Here is a 24328-nt window from a genome sequence, read left to right on the forward strand (position 1 = left end):
AAACCAAATTTTATGTCGCGGTTCGAATGATGTCATCACACCGATGTAGCAGCACTGAGGCCTGAGAGTGAGGACCTGCTCTGTACGCTAGCTACATACTTCATACTCATCGTACAGCTTAACTAGTGAACAGTACATAGGGCGGAAGTACCGTAATGTCAGAGTACAATCACATAGTACGTTCGCATTACGCCGTGTCCTTGCTCGTCGTCTGTTCTGTTAAGCTGTTGCCCCGCTCCCCCCCTCACTACTTCCACCCATGATACCTGGCTCCTCGCTCACCGGTCACAAATGTTAGGCCTAGAACGGTTATGTTGCTTCTAAAGCCATGTGCAATTCGAAACCCTGGATTAGAGGTACCCCAAATAAATCATATCATACAGGTATAGAACGATAATAGACTTGATAACCGAATAGAGCGTAACATCGTCAATGCATGAGTGCCACCTTATGGCCCACTGGGGTCGGTTGCCAGACACGATCACAGTCGCCATTTCACATCCCAGACTGCCTGTCCATACTTAAGCCAGTTCATGACTTGGTCTTCTTGAGAATGCCCCATCCCTAGATCCCGACTGCGTTAGCCTTGGTCCTTCCAACCGGACCATCCAAAGCACCACTTGCCTTTTCCTTGAGCTTATCAAAGTACGCCTTATCCCGCTCCGAGCCCTTGACATGGCCATCACGAGATCCCGGCGTCGCGTAGATGCTGCCCTTGCGACGCTGAAACTGCGAAGGAGGGACCTTGGACGTGTCTGCGAAAATGTTCATGGTTCGTCAGCCTGGTGGTCGCACAATGTTCGTCATGCTCCAGCCACTCACCCCACTCCTTGCTCATCCTGCGATCCTTCCCGGGAGACGTCGACCCTTCTTTCATGTCCTCGGAGCCTGCAACATCTGCAAGGTTTTCTTCCTTGAAAGGGTCCTCGTTGCCCTCGCTCTGGCCTGAAATCGGGCCTTGCGACTCGACAGCGGGTGGGGTGCTAGGCCTAGCATCGCTGCCTACGCATTTGCCAATGTTAGAAACTTTTGTTTCGGGATCAATTCATAAGTAAAGAAATCGATTGACATAAACAAAGGCCGCATAATACACAGGAATCCGGACAGGGAGGGGATATCGTTACCTGATGTCATAGTTGTGGACTCGGTCGCTGCAGCCATGATGCTATAACCTTGGCAGTTCCTTTCACAAAAGCTTGAGATTAGAAACAACCAATTCTTGAGGACTCGACGCAAATAGCAGAAGAAATTTCTTAATAACAAGACAATGGGTTTGTTGATATGAGTGATGTGTCCGAGAGGTTAGGGTGGATGATGAGAAGCGGGGAGAGGCTAGATGGGGAAGGGCGTCACTGAAGGGCTGGATCCCAGGTATTTAAACCCCGCGGGAGCAGCAAGGCAAACCCGATCCAGGATTCCAGGCCATACGGTTTCAATGAGCAACCAAGGGCAGAATGGTGAGAAAGGATTGGCTCACGGATTGACTCAACCTCCGCCGCCTCTGCTGCTGTGATGCTGTGACTGGCTCATCAGTTGATCATCTCATCTATAGATTCCTGGATCGTGGCGGAGCGGGAGGGGCACGCCAGTCATGTGCGTTCAAATAGGCCTGAAAAATTACCTGTAACAGAGGAACTCAGTCAGACCAGTAGGTACTGATACTTCCATGGTAGTCAAGGAACTTGAACTCTAGTCCTGTTCATGTCGTCGACGAAGGCGCATCCTTCATCACGATCACTTCGTTTACCGGTATCCGGGGTCTACAGACTACAGACCACAGACTCACAGGATACAACCCATTGTACAGATATATATTCTTGCGTAAGACTCGATATCATTAACATGCTGATGAGTCTGGTTCATGACATGATGAGAAGGATGTGGTTCCTCTAGCGCGAGGAATCGACGACTAGGATCTAGGATTCTAGGTAACCCCAGACGCTAACGCCTAACGTCTCTTAAGTTGCTCCCAACGGTTGGGGTTCTAACTTCTATGGAGACGTAGACGTGTGGACTGCAGAGTGGAGGTCTTTGACTGGAGGGTCCTGTCTTCGATGTGCTATTGAAATTGAACGAAGGGAAAGGTAAATCACTTCACGTTTACTGCCGATCCCCATCCCAATCAAACCACACCAACGAAAGCATGTCGAGTACCTAGTACCCAACAGAATTGACCACTTCCGTATGATCGCAGCTGACCAGTGACGACATACGTTCATCTCCCGCGTACTGTTAGCTACCGGTAATCCGCAAAGTCCAGAACGACAGCACCAAGCTTATCCCGCCCAATACGTGGGACTGAGGGATTTTCGTGAGGCCAAGACGATTGAGGCTGTGCAAGCAATTAAACAAGCCCAGACAATCGCCCTAGCCGCTGCAGAACTCTTGATCTCACCTTGTTTGGACGTCGAAGGACGACCACCCTCCGGACTCCATTTTCTGGAGCATGTGTTCTTGGATGAGGCGGCTTGGATCGGTGGATAACCACCACTCCGTGCTTTCGAGCGAGCCACGAGCACCAAACAAGACGCCACGTCGGAATAATGAATCGCAAGTAGCATTCCAATACAGGATCTATGTAAGCTCCACCCGTCCCATCGGAAAGGAGCCGTGAATTCCAACCGCCAACCGTGTTACGCCCGCTCTATGCAAGATGAATGTGCGCAGTTGCACCGCAGAGGTCAAGAGAAAAGAAAGAATGAGTATGGTGTGAGTACAAGGAGGATCATCCAGCTGAGAACATGGGGGGTGTTGTTATAAGTCTTCATCCAAATCAATCGCATCGGGATTGGCCTCGACCGGCGCATCTGCGGCCGTAGGTTGATTCCCCCCCTCAGCTCCCGTGCTAGCGGCCACGAATCCAACCGGGGCACGAGCTTGTCGTTCAAGAGCAGCCATGGCGTCGGCAGCTTCGCCATCTTCAGCACCACCAAAGGGGGCTTCTCCGGTTTGGTTTTGCGCTTGACTTCGAGCAATGGCTTGGGAGGCAATAAAGCTGACATCGGTACTGCAGCCTGGTTAGGACGATATGAAAGGAATGGAGATATGGAACGTACTTGTATTGGGCTTGGACACTTCTCTTGATGCGAAGCATCTCTTTGAACGTGTCCTCGTTGCCGTGTCGCACTTCGAATGACTCCCACTTCTGCCAAAAGCCGGGGTTAGTTCGGGGGTCGCAGAACTGGGACCCATGTCCATAGATTGCCCGGGCACGATCGATCTCGCCGAGTTTCCGCTCCATGTCGGCGAATTTCAGACACATCTCCTTCGCTTCTGCGTCCGGAAGTGCTTCGATCGCTCGCTCGTAGATGGGTCGGGTCGAAGCAACCCCGAAATTGGACGCCGATTTGGTGATGTAGAAGTTGAACATCTCCATCCGGTCCTCGTCGGACACTGCGCGAGTTGCCCGGTCATAGATCCGCATCGCATGACGCGTCAAACCACGCTCCTCTTCAAGAGCTCCGTACATGAGGTAAAGAACTTTGGCAAACTTGGGCGGACATCCTTCTACGGCCTGTTCGAACAGGTCTCGAAGTCGCTCGATGCTGATTCTTCGGTCGACAGCCTTAGTGAGGTAGAGGTTCCATATCTCGAAAGCCACGGGATAGCTGAACAAATCCAATCCCCGCTCGTAGATTTTGAACGACTCTTCGTAATACTGGTTTTCCTCCAAAAGGTTGGCATAATTCACCACCGTTTGAGGGGTCGCGATCCGTAGTTCGAAGATTCTTTCGTAGATCTTGCGGGTCTCGTCCAGTGTCCCGACGCTCTCCACCAGGTCGACGTAGAAGCTCCATAACTTCCAACTCTTATGCACCCTTTGTTGCGGTGATAATGTTTCGTCGAAATAGTCCACCTTGGACCGTTTGGGGGCTTGCGTCGCTTTCGCCATAATCTCGACCGCCTTGTCGAAATTCTCGTTACGCAGCTCCATTTCCGCCCATTCGCACCACATGTCTGCCAACTCTGCAACGGATTTGAATGGGACTTTGACCGCCTTCTCCATGATGACCCGAGCGTTCAAAATGTCCGCTCCCGCCTCGTAGAATTTGGCATAATTCGCCCACAGGTCGTGGAACTTCCCGACCGCTTTCTTCGGATGTGTGGTAGCAATGGCATCCGTGTAGGTCTGTACCACCTCTTTCTTGTTGTCGCCCCATAGCGCCACCCGTTTCTGCCACTCGTTAACGTTGTTGGGGTTCTGACGGAGAAGAACGTCGTTGACGAGGAACGGTCTTCGATCCATCAATTGCTCGAACCTCATCATGCGAATATCCAGATCGAGATCCGCTTCAGGGTCCACGCGTCCTTTCTCCGATCGTGCTGCCGCCTCCTCCATCTGAATTCCGATGAGGGTTTCCTCCGCCTCGGTGTAGGACTCAAAAACGATCACGAAATCGCGGACCGTCATGACGGTTGTGATCCCCTCTTCGAAGACGTCTCTTGCCCTTTCGTAATCGCCCTTGTTCATCCAGTACTTGGCCAGGCTCACCCAAAGAATTCCTCTTTGGTCGGAGAACTTGGCGATCCCACTCCGCACGATTCGGTCGACATCGATGCCAGTGTCTTCGCCAGCCTCGACTTCGGTTGCATGGTCGATCAGCAACTCGAGCATCTCGGTCCACATTTCGAAGGGGCCTTTGGCTTCCTTGCTCTTGAAGCGGGGATTATTCAAGATATCCATGTATGTCTTCACGGCCTCAGTATACCGTCTGGCATCGACGAGAAGCTCGATGAAATCCTCCGCCTCTTCGGGATGTATTTGCATATACCGCCTCCATATCCGGATGGCCGTCTCGCCTGACGCGGAGTTTGCAAACGGACGGTATAGCGCCCAAACCCGGGCATGTTGCGTAATAGGAAGCGCACGTAAAGCTCGGTCGAAAGTTCTTCGCGTGGTTGTGACGAGAGGCTGCTTCATTAAAAATGACAGGTACATCTCCCAGATTCTCGGCATTTTATTGAGGAGAATCAATGCCCGTTCGAACAAGGTGTTGACCTTGAGGAAATGCGGAGCATACTTGGCTGGATTTCGTCCATCCAGGTGCTTGACCCTTAAACTTAGGTATAATTTCCATAGTTTATAGGAGCGCGGTAACGTTGTGACGGCTCGTTCGAGGACGAAGGATTGGGCAAGTAGGCTTGCGCCTTGCTGGCGCTTGAAATGGACATAGTCCAGCCAGGGCTTGACGCGTCCGGGGTTCCGGATGAGTTCTTGTTCATACAGGATGTCGCCGTCATTAATGAGATAGAGGTCGGGCCGGAGAGCTTTCGGGTGCTTGTGAGGATTCTTGGTCGCCATCTTGGAGGAGTTTGGGGTTGAAGAGTATAGAAGACTTCCAGGCATCGCGCTGGCCACGCGCAGCAACCGGCGCGGTCGACCGGAGACTCTTAACTCGTGGGCTAGGCGAAGGATTCAGGTAATGAGCGTGCTTCGTATCAATGGATGGGCGGAGAATACTGAAGTAATGAAAGGCTGTCCCAGAACGCGTGTGGAGGCAGTTTGATACGAAGTGTGAGAATCAGGCAGTAAGGCACAAAGTGAGGCAGGGAACCGACTGGAGGACTTCTCTACTCCACTCCTCCACTTATGGTTGATGCCTTGTGACCTTAACTCACTGCAGGGAAGGAGCTTGGGCCACCCCGACTGATTGCGGCGGTACCACCACCGCCGATGCCTTGATCGATGCCAACTGCAGGTGAAGTTTGAAGGGGCCAGGACGGACAAGGTCTCTCGTGAACTGCCATCAACCGCATTTTTGTTTTGTTTTGTGTTCTGCTATTACTCAGAGTCGTACCGGAGACCAAGGTTATAGAGTCCACGGCTCGGAGGACTGGACTTCATCACACCTTCATAAAGCCGACATTCGTATAGAGCAACGATGTCTGGCAGCGGGGTATGGAATCATATCATGGCTTTGGATGAAGTCAAGATACTAACAAAGGCCCAAAGGCTCGAGAAACGGTGTTCCCCACCCGTCAATCCCTAGGGTTGATGAAAAGCAAACTAAAGGGTGCTCAACAAGGCCACGACTTGCTGAAGCGGAAGAGTGAGGCCCTCACCAAGTATGTTTCCCGCTACCTTGCAATTATACCATTGTCTCGAGATCCTGAATACTAACAGTCCTTAGGCGGTTTCGAGGTAGGATACCTCCATGATCAATCCGTGTTGCAGCCAATTAAAGCGCCCCATCAGAGATCACACGCCGCATCGATGAAGCGAAACGGAAAATGGGTCGAGTGATGCAAATCGCCGCCTTCTCCTTGGCCGAAGTCACCTACGCCGTCGGTGGTGATATCGGCTACCAAATCCAAGAATCGGCCAAATCCGCTCGGTTCAGAGTACGGACGAAGCAGGAGAATGTTTCGGGGGTTCTGCTTCCAGCATTCGAAAGCTATACCACCGAAGGGAACAACGATTTCCAACTCACAGGTCTCGGTAAAGGCGGTCAACAGGTCCAACGATGCCGCGAGACGTACGCGCGGGCAGTGGAGACGCTCGTCGAGCTCGCCAGTCTCCAAACAGCGTTCGTCATTTTGGACGAGGTCATCAAGGTGGTCAATCGGAGAGTCAACGCAATGTATGAGCCTGCCCATGCCGGCCGCAACGTAAAGCTCACATATGCACAGCGAACATGTCATCATCCCGAGAACTGAGAACACCATCAAATACATCAACTCCGAGCTGGATGAACTCGACCGAGAGGAGTTTTATCGCCTGAAGAAGGTGTCGGGGAAGAAAGGGCGCGATGCGGCAGCTGCGGAGAAGGAAAGGGAAGCAAACTCCAAAAAGATCGCGGAGAGTGAAGAGGGAACGACGGATTTGCTCGGTGATCAAGAGAACGAAGATGTCATATTCTAACCTGCTTTTCGTTCGGTTCCCTGGCAATGGATGCTTAAATCCACCATGTTCGGCGTTTGAAGGAGTCCGTTTTTGCCTTGAAGGACGCCTGTACGTAGTGTTGTATTGGACTGCCACCCATGCAAATACCGGAATGAGATAATTCCACCAACGCCTTGCTCAACCTTTTGCCATGCGATGAACACCGTTCATTGTCTCTGGAACGTCACTTTGATGGGACGGTCCCCCTCTCCAAGCACCATGCCCGCTGTTCTTTCCTTTGCACTAATTGCTCCCGTCTCTGCCTCATATTCCACGAACGCTATTCCGCTCCGTCCAGGCACTAGGCGAACCTCTTTGAATCCCTCGAAGCGACTGAAAATGGCAGTCAAAGCATCGATATCGTAGCCATCGGGGATATTCTGCACAAACAGGATCTTGTTCGGTGGGAGGTACTCGTCGGGGATGACCGCTCCAGCTCCCGCGGTGGATTTGAGACCAGCGCCTTTGGATGGTTTCGCAGGTCGTGCTGGTGTCGGTTCGGGGGCGACGCCGGCAGGTCGTTTCAGTTTCTTCTGGCTCTCCTGCGCTTCAAGAGCCTGCTTCCGCTCTAGAGAGATCGATCAGCACGTGAATATCAGATGGAGTTCCGCAATGCGTTTCGTACCTTTTTCTGCCAAACGCGCCCGCTTGTGCGCCTCGAACGTAGATTCATCTCCGGACCGTAATATGGTGGCGTCGCTTTTGGTTCGCGCATAGTCCAAAGCCATGGGTTTTTCGAACAGCTCGAACCCTTGCACTTCCTCGATCGCCTTCGTTGCGGATTCCGTGCTATCAAAGACTACGAAGGCTTGGCCTTTCGCTTTGAGATTCCGCTTCGCGACAATCTCGACGACATTTCCGTACTCGCTGAAGATTTCGCTGAGGGCTTCCTTGAGGTCGTCGACCTTGACTCTCTCTTCGAGGTTGCGGACCTAGTCATTATAAGTATCTAGAATTATCGGTAACCCCATGCTTTGCAACACCTACATAGACTCTAGCAGTTGGTCAGTATGGAATCTCTCGAACGGTGACAATGCTTACGTCTCGTTTGGTGCTGACACCGCTGCCATGCTTGCAATTTCAAGGCCGTCTTTCGGTCACCTATATTGTGTCGAGCTTGGAGTCTTCAAACGGGGAAGGCGAAACGTATTGATAGTGGGAATGCCAATGGGGTGACAGGAAGTATTCCACATCTGCTGCTCCAGGTCTGCTATTGCATCGCGAAGTGGCTGGGGTTGCTCCGTATCAATATCAAGACCTGACGCCACAGCACATTCCCCGCCCACCACGCTGTGATCACAACCACATTCACATATTATTAATAACAGTACTAGTAGATAATAATGGTGAATTTAATATGCATCTCGGAATTCGTGTTCATATCTGTACGCTCGTTGGGCTATATAAGAGGTCAGGAGTCATCACTATCCTTTGCGGGCTTGTAATTCGTCCACATTCTCAGCTACTATAGAATCTTCAGACCTAGGATGGCATATCTACGACCGGATATCGTCACGGTGTGACACTGCCTACAAATCCCGATGCCAATAACGCTGGCGGTGCTTCTGGAGTCTTTGACCAAAGTCTGCAGTTTCATTTTTGCATCAACTGTTCCGAGCCATCGCCACCAGATAAAACGCCTTGGTGACGCCCCACTACCACTTTAGTCTAGACAGCGGGTTATAAATTCCTTATTTCATCGCAAACCGTCTTTGTTTCTCATTCGGCCCGCTCATTGAGAGCCCAAGTCATCTTCAATCCTGGATCGCCATGACGTCTAATGGCCTTGATCCCGATACACAACTCGATGCGCCGAGTCCCGACATGGCGCGTCGACCACGAGGTCTATCTTGGAGGTCCAGCACCCAATTCATCGTGTTTACCATCGGGGCTGGGATGTTCTCCGATCTCTTTCTTTACTCCTTGATCGTCCCTGTAGTTCCGTTTCTGCTCGAGGATCGCATCAAAGTCCCTCAGTCCGAAGTTCAACAGCGTGTCTCCGAACTATTGGCGGTGTGTGCTGGGGCGCAGTTCATTTTCTCGCCCTTGGTGGGAATCTTTGCGGACAGAATGCGATCCCGACAGGTTCCTTTTCTTTTCGGCATCCTAGCCTTGGCAGGATCTACCGTTCTGTTTGCAGTTGCGCGGTCAATGCTTCTACTCATGGCGGCCAGAATACTGCAAGGCTTGAGTGGTGCCATTGTATGGTCTATTGGTCTTGCTATGCTCGTCGAGACCGTTGGCCCATCGAAACTTGGGACAGCAATTGGTTGGGTAAGTTTGGCCAATGTCGAATCGAGGGTCATTGCTAACAGTGATTCGGCGCTAGATATTCAGCATTATTACCGCAGGGCCTCTCATTGCTCCGCCACTCGGTGGAATGTTATATAGAGCGGTCGGCTATGACGGAGTCTTTGGAGTCGGAGTCGCGGTCTTGGCGATCGATTTCCTGTTGCGACTGCTAGTCATAGAGCGCAAAGTAGCGATGCAATACGGAATCGTAGATGACGAAGAAAACGAAAGAGTCTGCGAAAGTCTGGACGACACAGATGAGACGCCACTGCTTGAGCGCCAGGTTGAAATCGAGGAGCAAGAGTTCCGGATAGCCCCGATATCGTCGCGAATCGTATCCACGGTACCAATATTGGCTTGCATGAAGAATTCTAGTCTCCTGACTGCCTTCTTCCTTGCCGCTGTCCAAGCTCTCTTTTTAGGCGCTTTCGACGCGACAGTTCCGACCACGGCAGAAAGATATTTTGGCTTTGATTCTCTCAAATCCGGTTTATTGTTCCTTCCTCTGAGCGCCATGGACCTTCTGGTAGGTCCATTTGCTGGAAGACTCGTGGACCGGAAAGGGTCAAAAGTTGTTGCAGTTGTTGGATACAGTGTGCTTGTCCCCGGTCATATCCTCCTGCGTCTAGTGCAACCACAAGCAGATGGTACCGATCAGGTTGCGTTATATTTCTGTCTCTTGGCCTGCATTGGTATCGGCATGGGCATCATCAATGCGCCTGCTGTGACAGAAGCCAGTTCAGTGGTGGAGAAATACTTCAAATTCAACCCAACGGTATTTGGTGGCAAGAGTCCCTATGCTCAGCTTTATAGCATCAACTCCATGCTCTTTAGTCTTGGACTTACGGTTGGCCCTGTCTTGGCAGGATGTCTTACAAAAGCGATCAACTATGGGAACATGAATGCCATTCTGGCGGGTGTAAGTGCTCTCGCAGCGGTTCTCTCATATCGTTATTTGAGAGGTGGGGTGCCGAAACGGAACCATTGTAAGTGACATAGAACGACCAGCATGATCTCTCATCATGCGTACAAGACAAAATAGAAATACTTTGGCTGTCCTCAGCCACGCTGACCGTACTTTCATTCCGGTGTGTTCACATTATATCGTCTTTTGGCAACTGTTACGCGGTGTGCACCTGATAAATACGCCGGCATGCAAGTTGGAAGGACCCCAGACATGCTGCTGGGAGTCATCAGGCTCATAACGGCGTATCAACGCTGCAATCATTTTTGCGCTCATAACATCGTACCGCCGTGCCCGCTTGTTGGCTTTTTCTTATCAAAGATGTAGCCCCAGGATACAGGGTGTGCTGCCGAACCTGCGGGCATGGGGAACGGCGGTCTTCGGAGGTTGTGGGTGAAGAAAACTGGGTGTCTGGTTGCGCTGTCAAAGACTGGAGTGGTGATGGGCATGGTCGGTGGTTTTAATGAGGGCCGAAGTCCCGCATGATTTGGAAATGAGGCCGTATGAGGCACAGTCACCAGGTGACCGGAAGGATATGGAGGCATGGCTTCGATCTGGCTCGAAGGTTGCTTTGTTCCAAGGGCGCTAGAGAACATGTTTGTCCGGCTGCTTGGATTTTGGTGTTGGGAGCCTTGCTGAGGCAAATAATGCTCGTGTGATTGACGAATCTGTTGATAGACTGGAGGTGGAACCGGTTTATCGGACGGAACCTACATCGGGTATTAGATCATGATCAAATGGGGCGATAGCAAGCGTCCGTACCTTCGGTCGACGAGGTTGTAATGATGGAAGCATTATGACGGGTAGCTATGCAGGGTACTTCTGTCGTTATAGTCGCTAAGAACTATGAGAACGATTGCAAGAAATGGCGGACTTCATCAGCATTCTGCCCCTTCGCGAGTTGAACCGAGGTGAAGGGGAGTTGCAGGTGCGCACTGCCGTAGACGTCATTCTCATTGTATGGAGGTAGACGTTTCGGGCGGGCCGTAGTAACCATTCAAGCAGCTCTAATTATCCCAGTTGAGCAACCTCAAAATTCAGATAATAAATCAGTTTCAGAGGAATATCCGTAGGGTACAGTGCCTTCAGTACTGGCATCAGATAACTTTCGGATTCATTTCACATCCAAACCACGGTCAAATCTCCAATGCCTGGCCCTTGGATAAGTCCTGCAACGGTTGATAACATCCGCCCTGAAATATTGCGAATACTGGTAACGTATGGCACGAGTCTGTTGAAGAGCCCCGTTTCCCCAGCTCTCTCCAGTTCTCCTCAACGGGAATAACGCGTATTGGGATCCACATGGCTTCTCGGCATATATGTCTCCACAGAATCTCCTTTTAGGTACCGTCGATACCTCAGAATGCGGGGTTATAATGTGCGGACTGCGGAGGTGGTGAATAATCCAGAAGATCCCAATCAGTGTGGTCTCGGTTTTAAAGAGTCATGGAAGATAATTAGGATCTCATGGTATGCTTCGTAGATTTTGCGACGGCAATTTTCGGCAACCTCATCACATACAAAGGAAGCGTTGTGGGAGTTGTCGTTGGATAGCGCTCAACAGTGACCATTTTTGCATCCCTAGAATCAATATCGCTTCTGTATATTTAATGCCCTTCTTGTACCAGAGATGGCGAATCCCGAAAGCAAGCATTATATCATTCCACGACCAAGGAATTGGTACAACTTCATCGTTGCGCTCTTCGTAGCTTTCGGGAGTCTCAGCTATGGATACGCCAGTTCGATCAGCGCCGCAACGATAGGTTAGTTGTAAATCAAAAGACACGGATTAGACAGGACTAAAAGGGACAAGGACAACCTTCGTGGTATGACTATATGGGGCTAGAGCAAGACAGCTCATATACCAACTCGGTAAGTACCTGACCGTGAAGAAGAATCATACTGAACAGTGATTCTCATCTAGATCATCGGCGTTATTAATTGCATATACGCCGTCGGAGGTATGAAGAAGCGATAGCTGTACCTGATGAGCCGTCCTAAAATCGCCTAGGTGTCTTGGGATGCATCTACAATATGTGGGCTGCAGAATATTTCGGACGCAAGATCTCGATCCAAATGGCCTGTGTCATGGCGATCTTCGGCGCTGCTTTGATGACGGGATCGCAAAACGTTCCCATGTTTGTCGTGAGCCGTGTCATCATGGGCTTTGCCATCGGAATCCTGGTTACGCTTGTTCCACTGTATCAGTCTGAAGTGTCTCCAGCCGAGTCCCGTGGCCTCATGGTTGGCCTTCATGGGGTGCTCATTGGATTCTCGTACGCCCTGACGGGGCTTGTAAGCTACGCTTGCAGCTTTGCCCCCTACGGAGAGTTTCAATGGCGATTCCCACTAGCGGTTCAGATGATCTGGCCTCTGATCCTCTTCATCGGGATGTTCTTTCTGCCGTACTCTCCTCGTTGGCTACTCAGCCAAGGCCGCGAAGAGGAGGCCTGGACTATCACCAAACGACTGCATGCAAGCAGACACGATCCAGAGGATTCGTACGCGCTGGCAGAATTCCGGCAAATGCGTGAGCAAATCGCGTTCGAGAAGACACAAAGCGCTGCCGGGCCATGGGCTCAGGCCAAATATGCTTGGAGTCGACCAAGCTTCCGGAAGCGGCTTGGCCTTGGTATCCTGGTTCAGGCAGGTAACCAAGCCACTGGCGCCCTCGTGATCAACAATTATCAGACGGTGTTTTATAACCGCTTAGGGATTAGCGGAAGATTACCATTGCTTCTGGTGGGCTGCTTCAATTTGATTACGGTACCAGGAAATCTGATAAACGGACTGCTTGTTGATCATGTGGGACGAAGGAAGTTTGTCTGTAGGTGACCACTTACGGCTGACAAAGACATCCACCACATTAAGCAGACATAGCTAACTTTTGAAGTGACTGGGATTGTGGCACTCACCATTATCGTCTCTGTTGAAGCGGCCTTGACGGCCCGGTTTGCAGACACCGGATCGGACAACAAAGTCGGGCTTGGATTTGGAGTAGCCTTCATTTTCATGTTCCCCGTATTCTAGTAAGTCTATGCCTGTCATTGTAGTAGAGGAGAATACTAACCCCTCATAAGCTCCGTCTGCCTCGATGCCACCATGGTACGTAAAACCTTCTGGATGTAACATTTCATGGACTGAGACCCTTGATAGTATTTGATTCCGGCGGAAATATTCCCCATGATTATTCGATCGTTCGGCATATCCTTTAGCATCATGGGCCAATGGATCGCGACTGCTGTACTCCTCGGAGCCGCACCCACGGCATTCGAGAACATTAAATTCGGATTTTGGATCGTTTTGATTGCTGGAAGTGTCGTGTATGGGGTTCTAGTGTACTTTTTCTTGCCCGAGGTAAGTCCATGCTCCCACTTCGGTTCTGAGAAGTCGCTTGATGGGATAAGTACTGAACCTTGGGACAGACGAAAGGAATGACATTGGAGGACATCAGTATTCTCTTCGGTGACCCTGTCGAAGTAACATTCGCGAAAGCAATGGAGAAGTCAGAGAACACAACAGAAGGATATTCGCATGCCGAGGAAGGAGATTCCAAGGACAAACATCAAGCTTTAGGGGAAATATTCTAGGCACCGGGCTAAGAACATCCATATCCAAGAAAGACACCGGAGGATTAATAGAAAGGATAAACGTGTCGTGATTGAATAACAGATCAGGAGCAGCAGGAAAACCACAACCCGGACGTCTAAATTCATGTTTCGATTATCAAGCAACTTCAAACGTCACTTCTCTTCATTAATAGATAACCTCATCCATGGCAATGGCTCAAGTTGCAAGATGTCAAAGACCTGAAATACAAAGAGGTTGAAGAGCTGAAGAGTTGTTTTGAAGAGTTGAAGCATGAAAGAGTTGGAGAGTGGAGGAACTGAGGGGTGGATGTGGATCAGGGGGCAGGAATCATAGCTTTCGCAAGGAATGTGAGCACATGATTAAATGCAGGGTTCTGGTAATGGCTCTAGCTGCCACGTGAAAAAACCCTGTCCAGCCCTGCCACGTACCTATTTCAGTGCCACACCACACAGCCACACCCGTTCTGTCGGCGCCGGGCTGCGGGTCCGCCAGGCTAAGATTTTCACACACTTTGTTCGTTGATGCTTTGGCAGCTGGTGGTTACCTATCGCGATACACCTAGTATTCAGGACTGCGCGGGTGTCTCTGACAGATACCCATTCCTGCGATTGGAAGCCAGAAGCAGTTTTCACAGGTGGCTCGACAGGAGACTGGCCCTGCTGAACCTCTTCGGCCGGAGCCTGGTCGTCCACTCCCAATTGGATATTTCAACGACCACCACCAGGCACCAGCAGAACTACCCCATTCCCTTTTTTCCTCTTCCTTTCGGTCGTTGCGGTTCTTCCCTTGCGCTTGTTGAGCAATGCAGATCAGCCGGTTAAGACGAAAATGAGGTTTCGGCAGCAAAGCACTGGCATCGAACAGCACAGCAGTCAATGAGTTGCAACAAAAAGAAAAATCCTTGGGCAGTGCCACATACGTTTGTCGACTACATCACAATCGCGAAACGAAATCTTTGTTGTCGGTCACCACTCATGACTCAGGAGCCAGAGCGTGGAAATGATCATATCATCATGGGATCAACGCCTCCACGGAGCTTCCTGCGGACTCTTCCCTTTCCAGCCTAGCCAGGGGCAGGAGTGGCAAATTCGACGTCACCCGGCCGTTGAACCGGAGTTTAGTCCTGAGTACGGGTATTCCGCACTGAAACAGAGTTTCATGAGAACATGACTTACATAGTACTCCAGGTCTCCATCGTGTCCTTGATTTACTCCAGTGGTTCTCAAGGCTTAGTTCGTTGCGTTCTTTTGGAAAGTAGCTTCAACATCGGATGGAGGAGATGAGGAATAAGAAGAGGAAGGAATTAAAACTGACGTACCGATGTAGAATTGGGTTTTTCGAACCTTGTATTCTCAATATTGAGGTCGATTGTAGCCGGTTGAACAGCAATCGTTTGGCTGCAAAGCATATTGAAAGACTCTTACTACGGACAGGCCAATCCGTTTAAATTGTGATCGAGGGATCGTTTATTCACCTCTTAGAAATCTCTTCCTTATTTCAGTGTGCGATGCTGCGGTTTCGTTCTTCGCCGTGGACTAGGGATCGACGACAGTGTTCATAATCGCGGTGCGACTATTTCCTAGATCTGCCTGTCCTAAGTCCTGACCCTTGATACCTGGGAGCAAGATTGGTAATTGCCGATAGATAAATGGTATGCGATGCGCAAATGAGGGGAGCGGGAGAAGGTCCACGGAAGTCGGAATCTATCAAAGCGCCACCTGCATGACCACCCTAGATAGAAAAGGGGATAGAGTATAGGGTAAGTGGGTATCACAGGATTCCGTAATACTCCGTTATTGAGTCTTTCAGTAATAACTACTTACCGTGTGGCGTGTGCGGTGAAAAACATATTGGATGTTTCGGCCCGGGTCATCATGAAATTTCGCGATGAGATTGCTGTGTCCGTGTCTCCCTGATAGGCTGTCCCCCTGTGACCCCGTCGAGCTGTTCGAGGCTCTGCGGCCTATATTCTAGCCGGTGTTCGTACTTTCCAGGTTTCAACCATCGCCGATTCCCGTGTTACGGGTTGACATTGCGCGAAATTCAACAGACAGATTGACGTTGTGCCCCTAATTTCCCTTTCTCATGTACATGTAGCTGTTTTCTCCCCTGAGCTTACACGGTACGGTTGAACTGCCGACTGAAACCGATCATCAGGAGGACAAATTACTGAACCAGTCCCTCGACAGCAAGAGAAGAAGTTTGAGATTTTCATGGCTATCCGCTACACAGACACGGCAACCAGGCGTGTGATCAGCAATGGTGAGACAAGGGATCGCCGAAACATGGCGTCATGTCAGGTCCCGATAGCTGGTGTTGTTTGTTGGTGCATCTACTATAAGGATTTATTCTGAGAATCTCAATTCTTAATAGAAATACCACTAACTAGACCAAAAGAGATCATACTTGGGTGTAATCGGCATTCTTTTGGTTCTCTGACAAATGACAAATCTTAAGTCTCAATCCCCCTTAACTCATTCGACTACCCGCCCTTCTGGAGCCGCGTTTGACCATGACCATATTTGGCCATGGTATCCTCCGTAATTAGGTATCTCCTTGGTTATAGCAACTGGCCAAACGCGGCGTTGATACTTCTATTAGACTTGGACAGGAGGAATAATGCAAACTCTTTCATGTCGGATCAGTGATTTTCCTTTGGAGTTTGGACTGATGGAATGATGGCTGAAATTGCTGCTCAGCTTCAATTCCCCTTGATTCCCGTCGCCGTCAAAACCTCCAGTATCGGCCAATCCGGAGCGCCACATCGGCGGAACGGCGCTCGGTTAAGGAAATTCGGGCACCAGGGTAGGAGGCGTTCGGCTACGTACCCTGGGTGGTCGTTTACAGTGTAAGGCACGCTAGCAAAACGCGATATTACACTTTTCTTCGCACAATTCAGTCAGGTGGACAGGCCGGGGATGAATCATGAAAGAAGCCATTTGCGAATCCCCATCGCGTATTCCGGACACCCGTACACATCTACAAGCCGGATGAACACGGGTAGGGATGTTTTTTTCTTATTCTTGAACTATTTTGTACTACGTAAAGCTGACAGACCCTCTCCTACCAGCCAAGGCAGCACGATTTCCCCTGAAGCAGGGATGTAACACAGCCTCCCCTGCTGCACACCTGATGAATACCTTGATTTGTTTCCCGCTTCCGGTCTATTCTTCATAGTATCCTTCTTGACTGTTGACGATGGAGAATGTCAAATGTAACACGGGTGTCAACGCTTCTATTGACGTCGGGTATCGTACTCAAACGAACAAGAAATTTCATCGGTGCTATGCTTCTTGTCTACTCTTTCTGTGCCCATCCCAGTTGGAATCGGATCGACCGGAGTGACGATGGCTATGAAGCGATCGACCATCGATGATGAAATCGATGCGCACAACCCAGTCAGTCTCGGAGAGGTTCACCGCCATCTTGACGGAAGCTGCCCGTCCTGGAGAACGGATAATTTCTTGCAACAGGGAGTATTACTGTTCTGTATTCCGTACTATGTACACTTGGACATGCCGGCCACACTGCCTTTCTGTTCCGCCAGTGTTCCGTACAGTCCTCTATATCACGATTAACCACTGTTCGACGGGGCGCAACTATGATCCCCAGTTTGTGTGCAAGGTTGATATCGACAGATATTACTATGTATTTTCATGCATTGGTGATATTGGTGGCATGGGCGCCCACAAGCCGAGCCAAGAGCAACATATTACCCCAAACCCCTCCAAATGCCAGCCCCGCATAAAGGGGGTTTCGCTGGAACCCACGCTGACCAACTAACGACGGTGGCTTACGGCACGCATCAGCTTCGAATCTTCCATGCATTTTGCATGGCGCTTCCCTCCCATGCAGTTCCCAAGGAAATTGCTAGCAGGGGGATCCGGTGCTCAAGTGCCCATGAAAAACGACGGCTGAATCCACTCATCCACGAGGTGGTGAAATGACACTAAGACCTCCTTCTAAGGACTAAGAGTGACACTGCCTGCCAAGTGTCAAAGTACACAATTCGACTGCGTGGGAAGTGGAGCCTTTGGTAAACATGTTGCATGCAAATCTGCAACATCCGTCGCGGTGTGGCCTGTTCATCCTCCTGAGTCCTGAATCATCACCGAAAGTCCCGATCCCGACTCTGGTCATTACCGGTATTTTGCTTGGATCTTGGGGCCTTGGATAGGTAGGTTTAATGTCGTTGGATCGACCTGATCCTGTCGCTCCTTGTCACTCATTGTCGTAAACTCGTAATGGAGCCTTGTCACGGCCATAAATAATCCCATCACCCTCCCGTTCTTTCATCCATGTTCAACCTCACTTCGTTTCATTTACATCGCCAAGTCTAGTCGTCGGTCTCCGGCTATAGCTTTAATTGCCCTACAGTTATTTAATAGCGCTCTGCATTATTGCATATATATACTGCCACTCCTCAATCTTATCTCCTGGTCATCAGGTGTCACCATTAAACCACAGTCCGATCCGAGTCTTCGCCTTTTCCTCACCACCATCCCCCACCTCCCATAGAGTAGAATATTTCTACTCCCACGACTCATCACAATGCCTTCTGTCTCACATCTCCCTCCATCCCCGGGTCCGCCACCTAATCGACCCCTTCCTCCGGTCCCAGCCAAATAGACCGAGAGGATTCAGGCAGACACTCCATGTCTCTTCCCTGAAGTCGAGACATTCAGATACCCACATGGCCCGACAGCACTCCATACATCTCTGACATCACGACCTTCTCGGGTATTGCGAATCCCCTTGAGTTCGCCGTGAGGTTAGAATCTTGGCTGTCGCAACCTATGGGACCTGGATCGTATCGGCCCCTCCTTCACACATCCGTCACGACGATCCATCCCACGTCTTCTCCATCTTCGTTTTCGCACCGAATCTTTGATTTATCGACGATGAAGCCACGAAGCAGCGCGATTAGATCGACGAATCCTGTTGGGTTGGGTGATAGGTCGCAATTCTACGGACGGCAGCCTGTTGTCGATTTGGTTGGGCCAGTGAAAGGTCCTCGTGCTCTACGATTCCACCTATCAACATTTCCCTCGCCCTGTTCATCTACGGCGGTTCACGTACTGGAGCCTTAATCGGTTCCTGCCATCAACATGCTCACCTACATATCCTACCTACCTCATTCATTTCGAGGCATCGGCATTCACGGCTGAAAAGTGTATGCCGCTTGTTGCTTATTTATCTTGCCTTGGTTTTTTTGCAGTGGACAAGGAGCGGAGTGGATCGGTTCTGATTGTAGCATGGGGAATAGATCAGGCTTTTTTCCTTTGGATTTTTGATACCACTACCCATGGAAAGGGTTGATTTCGGTTGGATGGGATCTGGTTTCGCTGGTACGAAACAAATGGAAATATACTGGTAATTATGGGTTTTTTTGGTGGAAGGGCTTTTGTCGTTCAGAAGGGAACTTTGCTCTCCTTGACATCCTGTCTAGGGAGACGTTGAAGTGAATGTAATACTCTTATAACTCTCATGGTCTCGTATTCACTGTTTGATGACTGGCCCAACATGCTCGATCCTCTGTAAGCAGTTGCATTACGTATGTAACCAAATAGTCTACCTGATCAGTGAAGGCGATCCACCTTATCGCATTATATTTGACAAACGCCAATTTTCCATAGTACGGTTGGCTCCCTGGCAGTATCACTGCACGTATGCTTCCGGTATGCTTTCGGTACTTGCAAGTTCGATAGCAATATACCCACATCTCGACTCTCAACCAGCTTCAACGAACCATGTTTCCTAGCGAATCGGGCCATACTGTCATATGGATATCACAGCAGTAGTGAGTAATCAGAACCGAACAGCACCCATGGAGCACCCATGGAACACCCATGGAGGCGTTAGCTCAGGCGAAGGAAGCCGAGCTCACAGGCTACTGTTACAGGGTACGATCAACGCCTCCATCATGCCGCTATTTATTCCGAGGCAGTATTTGGTGTCCAACTATCCACGGCAGCTGGCCCGAGGACGACCATGTTAACTAAGTAGTTAGCTATCCGCGACATCCGCCGGGCGGTGGTGATGCTCAGAATGGAAGCACACAATTTCCTCACCATCGTCTCGGATCAACCCGAGACGTTTCGCACAGTTACTCAATAGTCCTGTGTAAATAATATAAGATATTTGTATCGGAGAAATGCAAACATCCTATACCCTGACACCTCGCACCGACCGCCATGACGCCCTCGCGGAGACGAATGGCCTTGGAATCCTAGGAGATATGGATTGATGTCGAATTCATGATGTTTGATAGGATCGAACATCAACAATCACTCGAGAGGATTGTTCACGATAATGGAGATTGCTGGTTTCAATTAGAACTTAGAAGCGACGCCTAATCCGAACGGATATGCTGCTCGGTCGCTCCGTTGCCAGGACTAGACTTGTGACAGCCAACAGAAGCCCGCAGTTCCGCACCCTTCCCTCTCCATTGGATCGTAACTCCTAAGGCGATCACTTACCTGACAGATGTAGCAACTAGCAAGTGTATGCAGTATGCACCATGCAGGTGTCGGAAATCGGAATCAGTTGACCGGTAGCCGCTCGACCGCTCGGGCGCTCACACTCCTGGTAAGGGTCATCCCACGTCGCTTGGATGATTGAGAGTTGTCCTCTGTACCCCCACACGAAGCCGAGGTTGATTTGAGTGCCACGGACAAGGTCATGCCTTCGCCTTCTTGCCGTTTTCTCTCAAGCGTTATTCAAGAAAAAGGCTATTAGCTGCCCAATCCAGGACGAGAATATGCCATACCGAAGTGCGGGCTCCGTGTCACTTAACGAACATTCTTCATGTAACCAAGGAAAATGATGGACTTGGTGTACGGATCGCTCTTCTCCTTTTACTCGATATCTGCCATTGATATGAGAGCACATGATTGCAATATGCATTTCCCCTTTCAATGGCCGACCACTGGCTTGGGAATATAAATGGCAAAGCTCGCCTAGAAACCTATATGGTAGCAGACCAACTGCAGGGCACCAAACAGAGCCTCTGGAATCTGGATAAACTGAATTCCCTAGTCCTTGCAAGAGCCTGGGTGTCTGCCATGCTCTTACTGTCCAGAAATCTCCCGAAGACACCACAAAAGCCGCCGCACACTTGTCTTAATTCTGTGAAGGCAACGAGTGTGGTTTGCCGGAGATAGCTTCCAAATGGTTGGTCGACGCAAGGCACCGGGTAATATACGCGATGAAGAAGAGGATTATTTGCATCTGATCCCCGACACTACACAGCATTTAGGATGGATTCATGTTCGAGATGAATTTCTAACAGTCAGGTTTCAGGTGATGCCATGATGAAGAGGAAATGGGTCTGAGGCATCCGATATGGACATATGGATTATGGACTCTGTCAGTATGCCAGTATGCCACTATGGACTATGGTAGTAGCAGCTGAGTCAGCTACGGACGCCACACATGGTGTTTATACTTCAGGCTTCCAGGCTACAACAAACGTGTGTGGCTGTGCTGAGACTCCTGAGAGGGCCCAGCTTCCGCATGGACCAGCCGCCACATGCCGCTTCCTGGCTCCATCTCTTTCTGATCGGTTTCTCACCTCTCCTTTCTCACCTGCAATTCTCCTTTCTCATCTCTATCGACACTCCGACCTTCTAACCATTGGTCCGGAACCGAACACAATCACTCAATCTCATGTAGCTCTTCATGAAACCCCAGCTTCTCACAGTCTAATTTTCCTAACCGTACTGAATCCCTACCCCGCTGCTAAAACCAACCTCCACCGCCTACGTATTGACATTTCCCTCCCTGGGGATATCAACCGTTCCGATGCCCAAACTAAGCACCATCATCTATTACCTTTTCCATATCCCGGAATTGAGAGCAATAATTCAATGGTACGTTGACTGGAAAGAATCGCGCCGAAAGCCTCGTCTCTAACCTAGTTCCACTCGCAGGAAAATATGGCACGATGCACCTCATGAGCGCGATCCTGACAAGGAATCGGAATCACTTCGCCAATGCTTCTACTACCTCGACAAGACGAGCCGCAGTTTCGCAGCTGTCATCAAAGAGCTCAATCCCGAGCTGCTCTCCCCGATTTGTCTCTTCTACTTGATCTTGCGTGGGCTGGACACGATTGAGGATGATATGACCATTGCGCTCTCGGAGAAAGAGCCCTTGTTACGCGACTTCGATAGCATTCTAGAGAAGGATGGTTGGTCGTATGACGGAAACCATGCGAAGGAGAAGGATAGAGAACTACTGGTTAACTTCCACGTGGTCATCACTGAGTTCAAGAACATCAAACCCACATACCGATCCATCATCAAGGACATCACCAAAAAGATGGGCAATGGTATGGCCGACTATGCCAACAACGCCGAACACAACATCAATGGGGTGAATACGGTCAAAGAATACGAGCTCTACTGCCATTACGTCGCCGGCTTGGTTGGTGAAGGGCTGACGAGGCTCTTCGTGGAAAGCAAACTCGCCAATCCCGCCCTGTTAGAGCGAGCACCATTGCAAGAGTCGATGGGCCAGTTTCTGCAGCAGACCAACATTATCCGAGACATCCGGGAGGACTGGGATGATAAACGCCGCTTTTGGCCGAAGGAGATCTGGTCCAAGCACGTTGCCAACTTCGAGGACCTTTTCAAACCCGAGCATCAGGTGGCGGCTTTGAATTGTAGCTCGGAGATGATTCTCCTTGCACTGGAGCGGGCGGACGAATGCCTTTTGTACCTTGCCGGTCTTCGTGAACAGAGCGTGTTTAACTTCGCTGCCATCCCCCAGGCAATGGCCATTGCCACGCTGGAACTTTGCTTCCGGAACCCCGACATGTTCAAGCGTAACATCAAGATCACCAAGGGACAGGCATGCCAATTGATGATGGAATCGACCCAGAACCTCCAAATCCTCTATGGGGCATTTCGGGCGCATGTCAGGAAAATTCACACGAGGAATGATCCGAAAGATCCCAACTTCTTGAAGATCAGTGTTGCTTGCGGCAAGGTACGTCAGAATGCCGCGATAATTGACTGGAAGGCTAACCATCGTTCAGATTGAGCAATTCATCGAGAACGTTTTCCCGTCACAAGTCCCCCAAGCCAAGGTTGGCGCTCTGGGAGGCAAGACGATTACTGCCGAGGACGCAGCCAAGGCGAAAGCCGATGCGGCCGAGGCGAGATGGGACAGCATCTACATGCTCAGCGCTGTCTGCCTGACGTTATTCCTGGTGACGGTTTTCATGGTAGGTGTCCGGATGAGGATTCTCATGATTTTGGAGCTAACCTGTCTACTAGGTTGGTACTGCATGGCTTTCGGGAGCGCGTTTCGACATTGTCTTCAACGATCTTTGGAACGGAAAGTTTTTCCCAAAATCCTCGACTACCGTTTCGGCAAAACAGGAGTTATAGATTCTATTCAACTGAACGAAGTATATGTCTATGCGAATTCCGTTGAGGTGCTGAACTAGCGTGGCACACATGCATTGAGTTGATGACGTATTTTCAGCGAGCCAATCCCCCCTGGGGTATAGAACAAGCACGGATGTCAAATTGCAATCCAGCCCATCAATGGCTGTGGTTGTGCCGTAGAAGTGCTGAGATGGAATTGCAATTACCTGGAGACGGGGCGGCTTGTCAATTCTTCCTCACCGGTGGAAGGGTTGGTGAAGCGGCATTGCATACATATCATACCGATGGATCGGTTCAGGTCGTAGACGTGATGTTGCATGGTCGAAGTATACTTTGCTTCCGGTTGTGGTGGTACAGCTGATGAGTTGATGCTCTATCGGTTGCAATGAAATACGATTTTGATTGACATAGTTTTTAGACAACCAACTGTATTAGATATCAACCAGTCTAGGGCTGGACACGAATAAGGATTTTGGCTATTCGTATTCGACTTTTCCCTGGGAACGATTATTCGTATTCGACTAAATTTCGAGACGTTTTATTCGTATTATTCGCGAATATTCGTAAATAATGCCAAGACTTATTCGGCAAAAGCCGAGCCAATGAATGAATGCCCAGCAGTCGCGACTTTTGTTTACCCAACATGCTCCAACTAGAGGATTTGAGCTCTAAGAGATACAAAGCATATCAATATGTTGCAACTTCTTTCTTAATATGGATGACTTATCCATGTCTCTTGGGAAGCGCCGTCTTCGCTCCGAGAGAGTTGATTATCATCTTCTTAATGATGGCAGTGACGAGGAAGCCTCCCTAGAGAATAGCACCAGCAAAAGGCGTTGTTCAAGTGGAGCCCGCAATAGTCTCGAATTGATCTCTCCTGACGATTCAGCAAGCCAAGTAACCCCAGCTCAAGGCTCTCTATCGACCGTCTCTCCAGAGCAGGAGTTAAATGGAGACGAATTGCCGCCGTCCTCTACCGTCTCATATGAATCCGGACATCGGCGAATACGAGCACAGAATCAATCTCTATGGGAGCAATTCAAGGTTACCGTACTTCGAGACAAGCTATGGTGGCCAAAGAGGGGGACTGGGCCAGTACAAGATCGAGAGATTCGATGTATTCGGTGCGAGTGGAAGACAACGGATTCCGCGAGAGCTACCTCGACGTCGAACATGACCCTCCACCTCTCTAAGCATAGGAAG

At 50.1% G+C, this 24328-nt stretch overlaps 9 protein-coding genes across 9 annotated transcripts; 5 read left to right on the plus strand and 4 right to left on the minus strand.

Annotated features, from left to right (window-relative positions):
* Positions 1 to 442: 442 nt before the first annotated feature.
* On the minus strand, positions 443 to 1201 carry P152DRAFT_460622 (uncharacterized protein). The gene has a single exon (XM_033679953.1). It carries the CDS (start codon positions 769 to 771, stop codon positions 565 to 567), a length of 207 nt encoding a protein of 68 aa, XP_033532120.1. The 5' UTR covers positions 772 to 1201; the 3' UTR covers positions 443 to 564.
* Positions 1202 to 2637: 1436 nt separating this feature from the next.
* P152DRAFT_460624 (TPR-like protein) lies at positions 2638 to 5487 on the minus strand. The gene is made up of 2 exons (XM_033679954.1): positions 3057 to 5487; positions 2638 to 3007 (listed from the first exon to the last, which is right to left on the minus strand). Exons 1-2 carry the CDS (start codon positions 5300 to 5302, stop codon positions 2755 to 2757), a joined length of 2499 nt encoding a protein of 832 aa, XP_033532121.1. The 5' UTR covers positions 5303 to 5487; the 3' UTR covers positions 2638 to 2754.
* A 213-nt stretch (positions 5488 to 5700) lies between these two features.
* P152DRAFT_440168 (uncharacterized protein) lies at positions 5701 to 7014 on the plus strand. The gene is made up of 5 exons (XM_033677659.1): positions 5701 to 5897; positions 5954 to 6066; positions 6132 to 6142; positions 6197 to 6581; positions 6631 to 7014. The coding sequence occupies exons 1-5, from the start codon at positions 5883 to 5885 to the stop codon at positions 6860 to 6862; spliced, it is 756 nt and encodes a 251-aa protein (XP_033532122.1). The 5' UTR covers positions 5701 to 5882; the 3' UTR covers positions 6863 to 7014.
* On the minus strand, positions 6745 to 8053 carry P152DRAFT_460628 (RNA-binding domain-containing protein). The gene is made up of 4 exons (XM_033679955.1): positions 7925 to 8053; positions 7871 to 7877; positions 7509 to 7815; positions 6745 to 7451 (listed from the first exon to the last, which is right to left on the minus strand). The coding sequence occupies exons 1-4, from the start codon at positions 7951 to 7953 to the stop codon at positions 7051 to 7053; spliced, it is 744 nt and encodes a 247-aa protein (XP_033532123.1). The 5' UTR covers positions 7954 to 8053; the 3' UTR covers positions 6745 to 7050.
* Positions 8054 to 8683: 630 nt separating this feature from the next.
* P152DRAFT_378424 (uncharacterized protein) lies at positions 8684 to 9109 on the plus strand (the record flags this gene model as incomplete). Its single annotated transcript, XM_033675671.1, has 1 exon — positions 8684 to 9109. A coding segment is annotated over one exon (426 nt), but the record flags the coding sequence as incomplete, so codon positions are not given.
* A 96-nt stretch (positions 9110 to 9205) lies between these two features.
* Positions 9206 to 10215, plus strand: P152DRAFT_460632 (MFS general substrate transporter). Its single transcript, XM_033679956.1, has one exon. The coding sequence runs from the start codon at positions 9264 to 9266 to the stop codon at positions 10167 to 10169; it is 906 nt and encodes a 301-aa protein (XP_033532125.1). The 5' UTR covers positions 9206 to 9263; the 3' UTR covers positions 10170 to 10215.
* A 196-nt stretch (positions 10216 to 10411) lies between these two features.
* On the minus strand, positions 10412 to 10934 carry P152DRAFT_401372 (uncharacterized protein; the record flags this gene model as incomplete). Its single annotated transcript, XM_033676606.1, has 2 exons — positions 10412 to 10774; positions 10902 to 10934. 2 exons carry the CDS (start codon positions 10932 to 10934, stop codon positions 10412 to 10414), a joined length of 396 nt encoding a protein of 131 aa, XP_033532126.1.
* An 835-nt stretch (positions 10935 to 11769) lies between these two features.
* Positions 11770 to 14001, plus strand: P152DRAFT_491538 (general substrate transporter; the record flags this gene model as incomplete). Its single annotated transcript, XM_033682169.1, has 8 exons — positions 11770 to 11902; positions 11953 to 12011; positions 12064 to 12100; positions 12151 to 12966; positions 13033 to 13168; positions 13220 to 13244; positions 13296 to 13496; positions 13565 to 14001. 8 exons carry the CDS (start codon positions 11770 to 11772, stop codon positions 13727 to 13729), a joined length of 1572 nt encoding a protein of 523 aa, XP_033532127.1. The 3' UTR covers positions 13730 to 14001.
* Positions 14002 to 21318: 7317 nt separating this feature from the next.
* Positions 21319 to 23625, plus strand: P152DRAFT_460634 (farnesyl-diphosphate farnesyltransferase). The gene is made up of 4 exons (XM_033679957.1): positions 21319 to 21601; positions 21662 to 22721; positions 22771 to 22959; positions 23012 to 23625. Exons 1-4 carry the CDS (start codon positions 21534 to 21536, stop codon positions 23123 to 23125), a joined length of 1431 nt encoding a protein of 476 aa, XP_033532128.1. The 5' UTR covers positions 21319 to 21533; the 3' UTR covers positions 23126 to 23625.
* Positions 23626 to 24328: the final 703 nt, after the last annotated feature.

The sequence above is a fragment of the Eremomyces bilateralis genome (genome assembly GCF_010015585.1).
Source record: "Eremomyces bilateralis CBS 781.70 unplaced genomic scaffold P152scaffold_18, whole genome shotgun sequence".
Taxonomy (NCBI): domain Eukaryota; kingdom Fungi; phylum Ascomycota; class Dothideomycetes; order Eremomycetales; family Eremomycetaceae; genus Eremomyces; species Eremomyces bilateralis.

Excerpts from the sequence above, each read along its gene's own strand:
- P152DRAFT_460622 (XM_033679953.1), bottom strand. The coding sequence starts at position 771 with ATGAACATTTTCGCAGACACGTCCAAGGTCCCTCCTTCGCAGTTTCAG.
- P152DRAFT_460624 (XM_033679954.1), bottom strand. The coding sequence starts at position 5,302 with ATGGCGACCAAGAATCCTCACAAGCACCCGAAAGCTCTCCGGCCCGAC. Across the intron at positions 3,008-3,056 it reads AGTGTCCAAGCCCAATACAA|TACCGATGTCAGCTTTATTG; the intron begins GTACGTTCCATA and ends ACCAGGCTGCAG.
- P152DRAFT_440168 (XM_033677659.1), top strand. Across the intron at positions 6,582-6,630 it reads AATCGGAGAGTCAACGCAAT|CGAACATGTCATCATCCCGA; the intron begins GTATGAGCCTGC and ends ACATATGCACAG.
- P152DRAFT_460628 (XM_033679955.1), bottom strand. The coding sequence starts at position 7,953 with ATGGCAGCGGTGTCAGCACCAAACGAGAC. Across the intron at positions 7,452-7,508 it reads GGCGCGTTTGGCAGAAAAAG|AGCGGAAGCAGGCTCTTGAA; the intron begins GTACGAAACGCA and ends CGATCTCTCTAG.
- P152DRAFT_460632 (XM_033679956.1), top strand. The coding sequence starts at position 9,264 with ATGTTATATAGAGCGGTCGGCTATGACGGAGTCTTTGGAGTCGGAGTC.
- P152DRAFT_460634 (XM_033679957.1), top strand. The coding sequence starts at position 21,534 with ATGCCCAAACTAAGCACCATCATCTATTACCTTTTCCATATCCCGGAA. Across the intron at positions 21,602-21,661 it reads TTGAGAGCAATAATTCAATG|GAAAATATGGCACGATGCAC; the intron begins GTACGTTGACTG and ends TTCCACTCGCAG. Across the intron at positions 22,960-23,011 it reads TCCTGGTGACGGTTTTCATG|GTTGGTACTGCATGGCTTTC; the intron begins GTAGGTGTCCGG and ends CCTGTCTACTAG.